Source organism: Tenrec ecaudatus, chromosome 13, assembly GCF_050624435.1.
Source record: "Tenrec ecaudatus isolate mTenEca1 chromosome 13, mTenEca1.hap1, whole genome shotgun sequence".
Classification (NCBI taxonomy): Eukaryota; Metazoa; Chordata; class Mammalia; order Afrosoricida; family Tenrecidae; genus Tenrec; species Tenrec ecaudatus.
In genome coordinates, this window is record NC_134542.1 from 41,521,439 (window position 1) to 41,536,741 (window position 15,303).

Here is a 15,303-nt window from a genome sequence, read left to right on the forward strand (position 1 = left end):
TCTTTCCTGTTGTCTGTTGCCCTGGGAGGGGATTATATATAGATCATTGTGATCGGTTCCCCCTTTCTCTCCCACCTTCCCCTTACCCTCCTGGTATCGCTACTCTCATTATTGTCCCTGAGGAGTTTATCTGTCCTAAATTCCCCGTGTTCCCAGCTCTTATCTGTACCAGTGTGCATGCTCTGCTCTAGCCAGATTTGTAAAGTAGAACTGGGGTCATGATAGTGTGGAGGTGAGAATTAAAGAACTAGAGGAAAGTTCACTGATGCTGTTACACTGCACCATGACTGGCTCGTCTCTTATTTGTGACCCTTCTGGAAGGGGATGTCCAGTTGTCTACAGATGGGCTTTGGGTTTCCATTCTGCACTCCTCCTCATTCATATCGATATGCTATTTTGTTCTGGGTCTTAGATGCCTGATACCTGATCCCATCAACACCTCATGATCAATCACACAGGCTGGTGTGCTTTTTCCATGTAGGCTTTGTTGCTTTTCAGCTAGATGGCCGCTTCTTTATCTTAAAGCCTTGAAGATCCCAGACACTATATCTTTTGATAGCTGGGCACCATCAACTTTCTTCACCACATTTGCTTATGTGCCCATTTTGTCTTCAGTGATTGTGTCGGGAAGCTGAGCATCACAGAATGCTGGGTTATTAGAACAAAGTGTTCTTGCATTGAGGGAGTACTTGAGTAGAGGCCCAATGTCCATCTGCTGACTTAATACTTAACATATAAGTATATGTGTGTATATATATATATATATATATATATATATATATATATATATATATATATATATTTCCCTAGCTCTTATCTGTACTAATGTGTGTTCTACTGGCTAGCCAGATTTGTAAAGTAGAGCTGGTTCATGGTAGTGGGAAGAGGAAGCATTCAGGAACTAGAGGAATGATGTGTTTTGTTGGTGCTATACTGCACCTTGTTTGAATCATCCCTTATTACCCTTCTGTGTAGGAATATTTAATTGTTTACAGATGGGCTTTGGGTCTCCACTCCAAACCCCCTCGTTCGCATCAATATAGTTGTTTGTTTTGGATCTTTTGATACCTTATACCTGATCCTGTTGACACCTCATGATCACACAGGCTGGTGTACTTCTTCCATGTGGGCTTATTTGCTTCCCTGCTGGATGGTTGCTTGTTCAACTTCAAGCCTTTAAGACCCCAGACGTTATAGCTTTTGATAGCCGGGCACCATCGGCTCTCTTCACCACATTTGCTTATGCACCCATTTTGTCTTCAGCAGTCGTGTCGGGAAGGTGAGTATCAAAGAGTGACAGGTTATTAGAACAAAGTGTTCTTGTGTTAATGGAGGCCTTGAATAGAGGTCCAAAGTCCATCTGCTATCTTAATACTTAACATATAAATATATGTACATTGGTCTCTATCTATTTAATTATAAATTAGTATATTTACATATATATACATATAGCTGTACTTCTATAAATAGCTTTTGCTTCCTATTTCTGTCCTGTTTCCTTTCACCTTCCTCCTATCCTACCATCATGCTTATCCTCCATTCAGCTCTCAGTAATTCCTCTCAGATACATTATACACCCTCCTCACCATTAATTGTATATCTCTTGTTTTTCCCTTATCCCTGACTTTGTTGGGTCCCTGCTCCCCCTACCCACCACCTTCTCTCCCATGTCTCCCTGGAACCACTGGACCCATTGTTTTATTCTCAGGACTGTTCGTCCTTATATAAATAGACATAGGACAAATGAAAAACAAAACAAGTGGGGGGGAAGCAATAGATAGACCCAGGTCTGTCTGCTGATCCTTATGTATGTTTTCCCATCAGGTCTGATGAGGTGCCAAGCCCTGTCCCCAACTCAGAAGTCTATTTTCTGGATTCCTCGGGGACTTGGTTACTTTGCTCCCCTTGCTGCCCTCTTGCAACTCCCTTTGCATTTCACCCCGCTGCGCATGGGGCAGACTGGGAACATTTTCCTCACATAGAGCTATGGGTCAGTGAGGGAACATTGTGTTTCATGGTGAGGTTAGGCCCACGATCCTCCTGTGCATTGGCTGCTCTGAGCAGGGATGTCGTCCCTGGAGTTTGATAGGCCATGATAAGGTCCAACTCTCTCTCAGAAGCAGATTTTTACCAATACTTATAGAACCATCTGGGATTAGCTTTTTCCTAGCACTAGAAACTCAACAGATTTCAACATAGAAATACCTTCTTCATCCAAGAAGCCCTTTCACATCGGTGTTGGGACACACAGCCAGCCTTCTACATCCTTTAAATGTGAGCCTACAGTCAGCATAATCAGAACAGTGACACTGGAACTCCACTCAACTGATAAGCATGCAGTATGGTTCGTTGATGCCTACTGTGGTTAGATCTTCAATCAAGACAGTCACTGTAGTTACGGTCGTCAATCAAGATGGCTATGCAGCCTTCTGTTCAGCTGACCAAAAAAAGGAGGTTTGCAATCAGCCCAAAGACTGGCATTGATCCAGTTATCACACCTTGAGTTGTAGCTTCTTCATTGTCATTTATCTGTCCAGCAAAGAAAACCCATTGAGCCAAGTGCATTTCAAGGGAACAAAGTATTCAGAGTGAACACCATAGCCTGGCTGAATCATCCTATCTTTCTTCAAACCTCTGATGCATATGATCATTTTCTCCTGTAACTCTGCTGGTAGTTTACAGAAAAGCCTTGGTTGGAGGAGAGGAGAGATAGGGTCAGAAACCATTCCTGCAGTCTCCAACTAAACCTGATACACACAATATGGAAAACTTAAGACTCTTGATTCAATGGAATGATAATATCCAGGTCTTCTTGCAGTCTCTTTAATGTAACTATTAAGGACTAATTAATCCACTCTATAATTGATGTACGTCAAATAACATGGCAGCTGATCTTTGCTTAATTCACACTGTTAGATTGACAACGCTGAATGGTATAGATGGATTGTCTGGAATGCTGAAATTAATGGGATCTTTGACAATCTGAGGAAGAGTGCCAGTCTTTATCCTCCTTACCAGAAATCCCAACATCTCCAGAGTCTAAGCCAATCCTATCAAAACTGCTCCATTAAACAGCCTGTCAGAGTAATCTTCAGTACAATTAATGCCTCTCCTGAATGTGTCAGTGGCCATAATCCTATGACTCTGCATGTCCTGTGCTTCCATCCACCAAAACACCACCACTTCCCGGTGTGTTCAGGCTCTGGTTCTATAATAACTTCTATAGCTCCCTCCCAAATAGTAAACAGTGATGTATTCGGGCTCTTTCTGAATTTTCTGTTTATAGTGTTTCCTAACCGTGTGGGCTCTTAGACCCTGCACAGCTGGTGCCTTACACAGTTAAATACTTTATAATGTATACCAGGCTTGTGACATATTCAAAAACAAAAGGCATCTACTTCCCTCATTAAATACATCTTTCCAATACCCCTGTAGGAAGGATTACAGGACTTTTGACCAATCATTTCTCTAGCTCCGGCATGCCTCTAGCCCCAGCATGCCTCTTATCCCACACACCTTACTTGTGTGACTTTTTTTTGTTTGTGTGAAAGAAGAGGGGCATGAAAGGACAGCAATTTGATGGCATAGAAGAGGTGAAGAAAAAAACGAGGGAGGTGCTGTCAGCCATCCAAATAGATGAGTTTGAAAAATGTTTCCAGGATTGGAATTTCAGATTTGACAAATGTATTAAGTCTAATAGTACTTTGAGGGCGATAAGGAATTTTCTTTTAATTACATACATGGCTTTGAAAAAAATTCTGGGTTTTTTTGCAGGGGGGTACCTCTTCATACAGTTTCAAAAATTAGTTTCACCTGTTTCTTTTTAATATGGCTACTGGTAATTTTTTAATTGCATATATGGCTTTCAGTATATTTCCATTGGACAGTCCTACTCTGGAGCCATCCACCTGTCACTCTATAGGAAATTCTAATGGAAGTCCTACAAATACCTCATATTTCATATCACTTCTTGCCCCTTTTTAGAACCTTCTCCCCTCGCCTCTAACTTCCTCACAATTACATAAACTTCAGACTTGTTTCTTACACTCTATATCACAAGAAATGGTAACCCTAACTGGTAGACAAGCTACAAGTCTGCTTTTACATGATAATTTCTTTCCTGTGCTCTATATCCTTGTTTTTCAATTGTCCCTTAGTGTGTAATCCAACAGCCACATCAAACAACCTGAGTAGATTTCCCAAGTTAACTGTGTTCTGGTTTCTGTGACTTCACTCAGTCCCTCTTCCCTCTCTTGCTTTTATGCCTTGCTCATACTATTCCTTCCTTCTTAATTCTTCAAGCCTAAACATGATCTCCACTGGGAAATATTTCCTGACGACCCTCTTTCTTAAGCTAAATCAAGTAGTACTTTTCTTCCAGGCATTGATGCCCATTCCACATAACTTTATTCATTTTGCCAATTTGTCTGTTTCTTTAAACCACTGTTTCCCAAAGTGGGTGATCTCTCCCCAGCGGGTGCTGGGATGATCCAAAACAAAATGAACCCAGACTCACAGCCAGAGTCAGTGTCCACTCACAGTGACCATGTGGAGCAGCGCTTCTCAACCTGGGGGTTGCAGCCCTTTCACAGGGTCACCCAACTCAGAACTGTAGCAAAATGACAGTTATGAAGTATTCATGAAAATAGTTTTATGGTTGGGGGAGGGGGAGTTCACCACAACATGAGGAACTGTACTAAAGGGTCATGGCATTAGGAAGGTTGAGAACCACAGCTCTAGGGCAAGGTAGAACTGCCCTTGTGAGTTTCCAAGACTGTAAACTCTATGGGAGTAGAAAGCCTTGTCTTTCTCCCACAGGACAGCTGGTGGTTTTAAACTGCTGACCTTGCAATTAGAAGCCAAACCTGTAACCACTACACCACCAGGGCTTTTTGTAATGATCCAGGAAAGCGGTGAAGCAGATGCCAACACTTTATCCTAGATTGTGGGTTATAGTAAATAGTTTTAAATTGCCGGGGGGGAGGAGAGGGCTGAATAGTTTGGTTTGCGTTTTTGTTTTAAACAGAGGATAGTGGGCCAAATAAGTTTGGAAACCAATGCTTTAAAATTAAACTAGGAACTATGTTTTTCACTTGTGATTCTCTATTGTGAAGCAGTTTGCCTAATATATTACAAATGTTGAAAGAATATTTTGAATCAACGAAAAGCAATGCGGATTTCTATTTCTTTCTCTTTTGGAATAGCCTTATTCCGATCATGGAGTTCAAGCCACGTATCACCAGGTTTATGCTCCAAGTGCCATTGCTATGCCTGCACCTGTGATGCAGCCTGAACCAATAAAAGTAAGACACTTGTTTCCATTATTTTTGTTTTTCATCAATCTTATTTCAAGTTTTCAAATTTTCTCTTCTGAAAGTATAAGTTTTGGATATTTATATTATTTTTGGACCAGAGCACAAAATTGGTGTATTCTTATGTGAAGGAAATACAATTCTAAGTTAGCTATATTTCTTATAATTATTGTTAAGGAAGTTACAAACCTTAAAAGGTTAACTTTTGATCATCTATGTTAATGACTTATAACATTAAGGGGAGACAAAAATAATTAATGGTCTACTCCAGTTTGGGAATTATGCTCCTGGTTCCTAAATCAAATCCAGGCCAAAGAATGTAATCTAGTTAGATCCATGTATATTTTCAGTATATATCTTACTATCTACTGTTAGTACTATATTGTGCTCATTCCCCCGGTCTCAGTAAAATTTCTTCTTCAAGACTTCAGGAAAATGTATTATAACTCAGTAAGTAACCTTGTCCTACAGGATCACTAAGAATAAGAATTTATTTGATGTCAGTAAGTTTGGGTTTTTGTTGGTGGTGGTTTTTTTAGCAGTGGGGTGAGGAGCGGGTAGATTTTGACTTTTGAGTTGTTTAGTTTTTTCCATCTTTTCAAATGTCCTTAACTTTCTTTATATTTGGGGAAAGGAGCTTGCTTATGCTTTTAATAAAAAATTGTAGCAAGAGATTAAAACTATAATTAGCATTTATTTTTATTTATGGTTTTAGTTTTTAATTCCTATTAGGTGGCTTCAAAAAGTCCATGGAAATTTTCTATTGTCCTTTAATTCTGTTTCCCAGGAATTTTTGAAATTTCAGACATTCTACAATATGCTATCATCTCTGGAAGAATATAAATGAATCATAGGCTTCCAATTAGCTACTTCTACAATTCACAAAAATAAGTTGCCCATTGCATAGGCAAAGCATAGGTAGGAACTCTCAGTAAGACAAGCCCTAAGTAATACTTCATTTCAGTTCAATTAATCATTTAGTAAACATTATATTTAATAGCTAATATCACTCTATTAGCATTAGAAGTCGTAGTGAGTAAATCTCACTTTGAGGATCGCATCTAACTCTGTGATGCCCTCAGCCCATAGTTTTCTTCTTACTTTGCTCATTGCTCTACAAGTCAATGACTATTACCTTTAAATGGGGCCACACTCAGTGCCTGCGTGTCCTTTTTATTGAAACTAGCAACACCTGAGCTAATTTTTTTGTTTGATTTTATTAAAATAATAAAAACTTAATGAAGAAAATGCAAATAGATCTGCACTAGGATTCAGATTGTACTCTAGAATCTACTATAATGTTACATTAAGAAATATATTCCATGGACATTCAGTGAAATCAAGCCAACATCTCTATTTTGAAAAGTAATAAAAATTATTAAGGTTCCAGCCCAGAATCCTAACTCTTGGTTTCTCATATCTAATAGTATAATTATATGAGGATGTGCCTCATCTTGAACACTTTGAACAAGGAATGTCATTGTATTAAAACCATGTTCTTAGGTACCATTGAGTCAGTAACTCAACGGTAACCCTGACTCATAGTTACCCCATGCACAAGAAAAGAAAACAGTGCCTGGCCTGTGCCATCCCACAGTTGTCATGGTCCAGCCTTTTTTTTTTTTTTGCAGCCACTGTATAAAGACTGAATTATCAGTCATTGATTCCCATAGCTGTTATATTTGACAATTTTTATATTCCTGTCTTCTTAGAAAGGGAATATTATGTATTGTTAAAAGGGTTCTTATTTTGAACTGAAATGGAAGTTCATATCATCTATATTTATTTCATCTCAATGCATTTCAGTAGTAGTAATTTTCAGCTCAATCAGAGTCACTGAAAGATTTAAAGAACTAGGATTTGCTCCCCACCACCATCCAGGGGGATGAACAACAAAACATGGTGGAAGGGAGACTGCGGTTGATATAAGATATAAAAATAATAATAATCTATAATTTATCAAGTGCCACAAGGGGGTAGAGGGAGGAGGGGAAGAGGAGCTGACACCAAAGGTGCAACAGAAAATAAGTGCCCAGAAAATAATGATGGCAACATATGTACAAATGTCCTTGATACTATTGATGTATGAATTGTTATAAGAGCTGTAAGAGCCCTCAATAAAATGTTTAAATAAGTAGATTAGGGGAAAAAGAATTAGGATTTTTATGTGCAGAATTTAATTGCTGCTCTTAAGATCATCATTTTGTTGTCTTTAGTTTCCTGAGATTTTGAAATCTGAACTTTAGAGCAACTAAACATAGTCAAGTTAAATGAGTAGTGTGTCATTTTCTAATACTTGAAATGTTAATGATCATGGTGTACAAGTCCAGGCTGAAGCACTGTCTTTGTAGCAAAAGAGTGATATTCTGATACTTAAGGGTATAATAGAATGATCACTATTTCAGTCATTAACATCTAATCTTGCATTAAAGGAAAAGAGATGCTAAAATTCTGCAATTAATCTGGTCCAAGGATTTCCAAGAGTCTGTGGGAAAAGTATTTTACAATATAATATGCTTCCATTAAAAGTCTATACATTTTATTTTTAAAATTTAATAACATTTTAATAAGGGGTTTCATAGTTGTCAGTAGTCTCAAAAAGTCAATGGCATGCACACACATGCAGGAACAGTTAAGAAACTCTGTATTATAATCATTTTACTTTGCTTTTAGCAACTTTTTACAAAGAGAAATATCTGTAGCTACATGTTCCAAATGCTAGAAGGCCTGTCAGTCTTCCATACTAGTTGAGAGTATTCAGTCTAAGTAAACCCTGACACAGGCGGCAGGTTGGTGAGGAATAATGTAAGCCACATAGGGCGAATATGAGTATGATTTTCCATATCAAGTAAATAATTTTCTACAACAAACTTTCTCACAAATGTAGCTATGCATAGCAAGCATTAGTACTCTGCAGGTTAAAAAGTCAAGTCCTTGGAAGTTTTAAAAACAAACCTTTCAGTATTATATGAGAACTCTTTGTTTTTGTTTTTTTGGCAAACAGACTTACCTAGATAGCACGTCAACTTTTCTGATGGTAAGACATCTAAGGGTAAGTTTAAAAATTTGTTGCAAAGCCATAAAAACCTTTATTTTAAAATATCAAAATGTGAAACAATTGTTTCTCAACACTTCCTCCTTCTACATTGATATACTTCTGAAGGCAATGTTTCCATCTCTCTAACATTCTCCCCAAAGAATTTTGTACTCTTCAATTTACATCATGCCAAAATGGCGGTTTTGTCATCATTCAGGGACCCAAATTATGCTCCTTTTAGATGTTTTGCAGTTTGAGGCAGAAAGTGAAGCTTGAAAAAGGGGCAAGATCAGGGCTGTAAGGGAAATAGGACAAAGTTTCCCCATTGAATCCTCACAGGACAGCTCTGAGCAAGTGCATTGTCTTTATGGAAAAAATTCCCTGGCACTTCTTTCCTGGCCTTTTTCTCACCAATGCAGTTTTCAACTATCTTGAAACTTCTTTGTAATAAGCCCCTGTGATTGCTTTGTGTCCTTCAAGAAAATCTGTCACGATCACCCCTTTGGCATCTCAAAAAGCAGTGGCTAGTCTCCTAATCTGCCTCTGCCTGAAATTTAACTGTGCAAGTAGGTCCTCTCGGAATCCACTGTTGTGCTTGGACTTTGCTCTCTGGATCATGTCAGATTTGTTCTGTTAAAATTCATTCCATGAGAGCATCTTTATTGGTTTCATCCTGCTTAAAATACTAATAGAAAAATCAGCTCTTTGAGCTGACAGATCTTCTCAAAATACTAAAAGTTTGCTGAGGCCACGATGTTCACTTAAAATTGCAAATGCCAAGCCAGGTGAGTTGTGCTATAAATGTTATATTAGGCCTGACCTCAAAATTGTTTATTTTCCATGTCACAAAGCGTATCCTTTTTTTGAAGGCACTTTACAGGGACTAAGATAAGTGTATTATCAAGAGAAATTGTCTACCCATTAATCTCAGACCTGTGTTTAAACAGGTTTGGTTTATGATAAACATAAGAATTAAAACTGAAGAGCAATATTTTTGACTTAGCCTTATAGAATGCATAGATTCCATTTGAATATTATTTTTAACTACTGCATAAATATTCATTGTTGTTATTTGTCATTTAACCTGCTCTGACTCGTGGTATCCTTCTGTGTAGCAGAAAGAAACATTGCCGATCTTGGGCCATTTTCATGAGTGCTGGCCTTTTGAGTCCTTGTTATGGCTACTGCATCAGTCCATCTCATGTAGGGAGGGATTCCCTCACTTTCACTGACCCTCTGCCTTATCAACATGATGTCCTTTTCTCCCATGGCGTGCCCAAAGCAAGCAAGCCAAAGTCTCACTAGCCTTATTTCTAAGGAGCATTCTGGTTGTATTTCTTCCAAGACTGATGTGTTTGTTCTTCTGGCAATCCCTGGTCATCATTATTATACTTGGTGAAGAATATTTCATATATGGAAATGCTAATTTTCTTATATATCTAATTTTTTTTAATTTATTGGGGGCTCATATAGCTCTTATCACAATCCAGACATCCATCCATTGTGTCAAGCACATTTGTACATATGTTGCCATCATCATTTTCAAAACATTTGCTTTCTACTTTAGCCCTTGGTATCAGCTCATCATCTTTTTCCAAACTTCTCCCACCATCCCTCCCTCACAACCCTTGATAATTTATAAATTGTTATTTTTTTCATGTCTTACACTGACAAAGATCACCTTTCACCCACTTTTCTGTTATCTGTCCCCCAGGGAGGGACTTATATCCACCCCCCACCTTCCCCTTACCCTCCTGGTATCACTACTCACATTGTTGGTCCTGAGGGGTTTATCTGTCCTCGATTCCCTGTGTTCCCAGCTCTTATCTGTACCTGTGTACATGCGCTGGTCTAGCCGGATTTGTAAGATAGAATTGGAGTCATGATAGTGGGGGGTGAGGGGGGAACCAGCAGAAAGTTGTATGGTTCAATGGTGCTATAGTGCACCCTGACTGGCTCATCTCCTTGTGGCCCTTCTGTAAGGGAATGTCCAGTTGTCTACAGATGTGGGTCTCCATGACGCACACCCCTCATTCACATTGATAGTATTTTTTGTTCCGGGTCTTTGATACCTGATACCTGAACCCTTCGACTCCTCGTGATCACACAGGCTGGCGTGCTTCTTCCATGTGGACTTTGTTGCTTCTCAGCTAGATGGCCACTTGTTTATCTTCAAGCCTTTAAGATACCAGATGCTATATCTTTTTTGATTGCCTGGCACCATCAGCTTTCTTCACATTTACTATGCACTCATTTTGTCTTCTGTGATAATGTCGGGAACCCAAGCATCACAATGCCAACTTAATAGAACAAAGTGTTCTTGCATTGAGGGAGTATTTCAGTAGAGGCCCAATACTTAATATATTTAAATCTATAAGTAGAGGCCCAATACTTAATATATTTAAATATACTTAATATATTTATGTATATATTTCCCTATCATTCTATATAAATATATTTACATGTGTACATGCCTGTATTTAGGTCTCTATAAATGCCCTTTGCTTCCTCGTTCTTTCCTCTATTTCCTTTTTCTTTCCTCTTGTCTCACTATCATGCTCAGCCTTTATTCGGGTTTCAGTAATTCCTCTCGGTTACATTGCCCTTGATCAAGGCCTCCCAGGCCTCTTACACCCTCCTTGCTGATTTTGGATCACTTGTTGTTCCCTAGTCTCTGGGTTTGTAAACACTCACTTCCTTTCCCCGCCTCCCCTCTTCAGTGTCCCCTGGAACCCAGGTCCATTGTTTTCTCCTCTGGATTGTTTATCCTGCCTATCTTATCTAGACAGAGATGCAGAGACAACAGCAACAAAAAAACAATGACCAAAACAATAGCCTATAAATAGTTCCAGGTCTGTTTATTTACCTTTAGGAGTGCTTTCTGGTCCAGTCTGATGGGGTGCCACACCCTGGCCCCAAAGTCTATTTTTAGTATTCCCCAGGGACTTCATTGCTTTGCTCCCCTTGCTGCTCTGTTACACATCCTTAGTTTTTTGCCCAGTGTGGTGGGGTCAGATTGGGCACAATTCCAGCACTGTGCCTCCAGTGTTGTCCCCTGTATCAATATGGGACAGTTAAGGGACGTTGTGTCTCATGGTGGGGCCGCCCTTGCGGTCCTCTGTATGCATTGGCTGCTCTGGCAGGAATCTCATCCTCGAGGCTTGGTGGGTCAAGATGTGCTCCACTGTCTCTCCTTTCCTCTACCTTTGCTCCTGTGTGCTCTGATAAGATGCGCCCCCTTCCCTGAGCTGTAGCTTTAGTGTTGTCCTCTGTAGTACATGCATTCTCCTGGGAAAAGGGGGGTGTCCACATAGTTGGGATTGGGGACACCCCCGCTATATCTAAACTCATATATAGTAGTTAATCCCCTGCATTCTGATAAAAAAATACTAGTATCTAAAGCTCTTGTTAATTTTGTTAATTTTGTCGTCTCTGAATAACTTTCATTCTAATCAAGGATGAATCCATAATAATTTACTTCTATAATATAGAGTTTATTTATTCATTGCACTTAAGGTAGCCTACCTTCAAATTTTATTAACCATATTTTGTTTCATATAAAATTATTTTCAGTATTGAAATCTATTCAAACTACTAATCTAAGACTTCTTAGAATTGATGACTTCTTAAGACTGTCCCATTTTTTATCCTCCTAGCCTGCCTTCAAATTTTATTAATTATAGGGGGTGGCCTTCTTATATTTTGATTGTTCAGAAAGACATTTCTTCCTCATTTACCATGGAGCCCATAAAGAGCCCCCGTGGTGTAGTTGAGTGCACTTTGGGCTGCTAACAGTAAACTCGGCAGTTCAAAACCACTAGCCACTCCCAGAGGGAAATATGTAACTCCCATCCAGAGTTACAGTTTCAGAAGCCCACAGAGGCAGTTCTACTTAGTCCTTAAAGGGTCTCAATTAGTCAGAATGACTTGATAAGAGTGAATTGGTTGGTTGGCTTGATTTTTTCAAACATAGATCTCCAAGTAGTGCACACCGTTTACATTCAGCCTGAAGTTTGAGCCCACCAGCTGTACCATGGAAAGTAGGCATTGCCCTGCATTGCAGCCAAGATTATCACCGAGAGAACTCTGGAGAGGAGCTCTGTTCTGCAAAACACGGGTGTCCAGGAGTTAGCGTCAATAGCAACTAACAGCAGTAGTCCTAGGATGATTGTATTGGCCAACACACATCTTGATGCCTCAAGTGTTAAACTGTTTCTGGATATATTTGACCTGCTAGCTCCAAAAAAGCATCAGTTTTCCTCTATCACGTCTAGTTTTTGAGACACAGAACATACCCTGTATACTACTCTTCACTCTGCTCACCCATAAAAAAATCAAAATATTTTAATGTAGTGTTAGCTAGCCTTAGATAGAGGAAGTGCACACAGCTTAAAGTAATTTGTGTTGTACTAAGTATTTAGGTCAAGTTATACTTTGCTTGGTGTCCTTTGATCCAACAATATATTTGAACGGTGCAAATTACATGAACTTGGAATTTTCCTCAAGAATCACTTCACCTTTATTAGAAACTGAATAGTAGTCAGTTCCAATTTTTAATCTTCAAAGGAGCCAGAAATGAGAGTTACTGTACAATAAATAAAGAGCCCTAATGGCACAGTGGGTTATGTGCCTGACTGCTAGCCACAAAGGCAACTATCCAAGCCCGTCAGCTGCTCTGCCAGAGAAAGGGAAGGCTTCCTGCTCCCGTACAGGTGTACAGCTTCAGAAATGCACACAAGTTCCAATCTGCCCTAATGAGTTGCTCTGAGTCACCATCAACTGACTGGTAATGAGTTTGGTACAATAAATAGCACATCAAATGTTCTGAAACCCAAAATGGGTTCAAACTCTTTTATGAAAATTAAAATGTTCTAGTCTTTTAATAAGATGTTACAACTTTTCCATCTGTTCACAGAAAGTCTTAAACATTAGAATTTTTCTTATAGAGAAGTTTGGAGTCAACCTCAGTTCTGAAACATTTAATAGGAATTATCCATTTACTTCAATATATTAAGATGTGTTATGAAATGTTTACTACATAATTTGAAAATCTAGATCTTTAAATTATTTGTGAGAATTGCAATGAAGTCTTACATTTTTTTACAGTTTAAATTTCCCTCACACCTTCCATATAGGTGTCTTTTCAGTTTTCTTTTTTATTTTCCACTCATCGCAAGCTGGGTTCTGGCTTTGCAGTGGCCAATTTATAATCTCTCTATATGTTACACAGCCTCCTAGTCAGAAACAAAAAAAAACTGCCATCTAATTGATTCTAACTTCTAGTGACCATGTAAGAGAGAACTGCGCCTTTGGGTTTCCAAACCTTTAAATATCCTAAGGGCTTCAGAGTAACTGCTAGGTTCGAACCACTGACCTTATGATTGGTAGTTCAATGTGTAACCAACTAGCCCTTGAAAGTCCCTTAATAACTCATTATTTTTTAAATTTCTTACCTTTATTGTCTTCTTCTATAATTTGAGGGTCTGAATTCTCATATTTAAAAGTAGGATGATAAATTAATAAATTAGTATGACTTACTAACAAAATATCGTGGAATACCTTATCTAAGAGACTAGAGCTGGTGCAGTCTATCAAATGCAATTTTCTGAATCCGTGCTCTAAATAACCCCAGGAACAGGCCTAAAAACCAAGACATCAAGAACAAAAAGAATTTTGTTGTTGTGCCGTGGTGTCGGCATTGGAACTGCCTTCCTGAGAAACACTTCAAGTTTCATTTTCATCCTGTTTGAAATCTGACTCCAGTGCATTGGTTCTTTTTCTGATGTAGCCTAAAAACATTAAAATGGTTTACAGCTGCCTAAAGGTGAAACTCATGAATATATCATTTCTTAATTATTATTCTCAGATGTTAGTTTTCCCATCTTCTATAAAATTAAGTTTATATGAGTGATTTATCAAAAATCTCTGTGATCTACTTTCTACTGTTTTATGTCCTTTTGTTTGTTTGTTTAAAAGTTTGACAACACTAACATTCATTTCTCTTTCCACTGCCAAATCCCTTTACCTAAGTCTTATTTACTGCGTAATGGAACTACTATATGTTTCTTCCATTTTTCTCCACCTTCCTCCATTCCTCCCCTCGCTGCTGGTGCTAGCTGCTGTTGAGTAGCCCGTGACTCTTGAAGAGCACAGTGGGACTGAGCCACAGTGATCCATCCACGGGGTGTTCTTTAGTTGATCTTTTAGAAATAGATCACCAGGCCTTTCTTCCTAGTTCATCTTAGCTCTACTGAAACCTGTTAAGCATAATAAAAACATGCAACTCCGCTGATAGACAGGTGGCAGCTGCACTTCAGGTGCATTTGTTAAAAATTAAACCTGGATCTTCCACATGAAGGTGAGATTTCTGCCACTGGCCACAACTGCCTTCCACCCTTTAGTCTTGCATAAAGTCTGGGTTTCATTTCTAAACATATTGTTAACTTATTCCCCTTTTTATCAATTCTTTACATATCCATCTTCTTAATTCCTTAACATGAATACTCTTCCTTTAGTTTTCCCATATTTATCAATCTAAATTAGTTTGTGTATATTTCTTTGATGTAATGAAGCAACTAGAACTGTTGTTCCCTTTTCTCTCGAGGCCCATGAGTACTCAACCAAGAAATTCCACATACAGAGCACAGTTTGACTTCACTTCTCCTGAGAGCATTTCTCCTGAGAGCACCAGAAAATATTGGGTTACAGACAGTAAACTATGGGTCATTGGCAGGCATAGATTACATTCTGTTCATAAATATTTTTAAGCAACTAGCCAGTATTCTAGACAGAGAATGTATCAATAACAATATTAACTGGATGAGGTAGGAAATTACTTTTACTATAAAGGAAATGTCTTTTACTGTATAGAATTTAAGCCAGTATGTAGAGTTTAACCAGTCACATCTGATTCCGTAGACCCATAATATCCAAAACAGTAACCACTTTGCTGCA

The 15,303-nt window shown here is 38.7% G+C and overlaps 1 protein-coding gene and 1 pseudogene across 1 annotated transcript in view; one reads left to right on the forward strand and one right to left on the reverse strand.

The window, feature by feature from the left end:
• BOLL (boule RNA binding protein) overlaps positions 1-15,303 on the forward strand; it is a 45,992-nt gene that overhangs the window by 29,362 nt on the left and 1,327 nt on the right. The window contains 1 exon segment of the mRNA XM_075529071.1: positions 5,205-5,303. Coding sequence (XP_075385186.1) covers positions 5,205-5,303 — 99 coding nt within the window.
• Positions 2,526-3,464, reverse strand: LOC142424716 (5-taurinomethyluridine-[tRNA] synthase subunit MTO1, mitochondrial pseudogene; annotated as a pseudogene).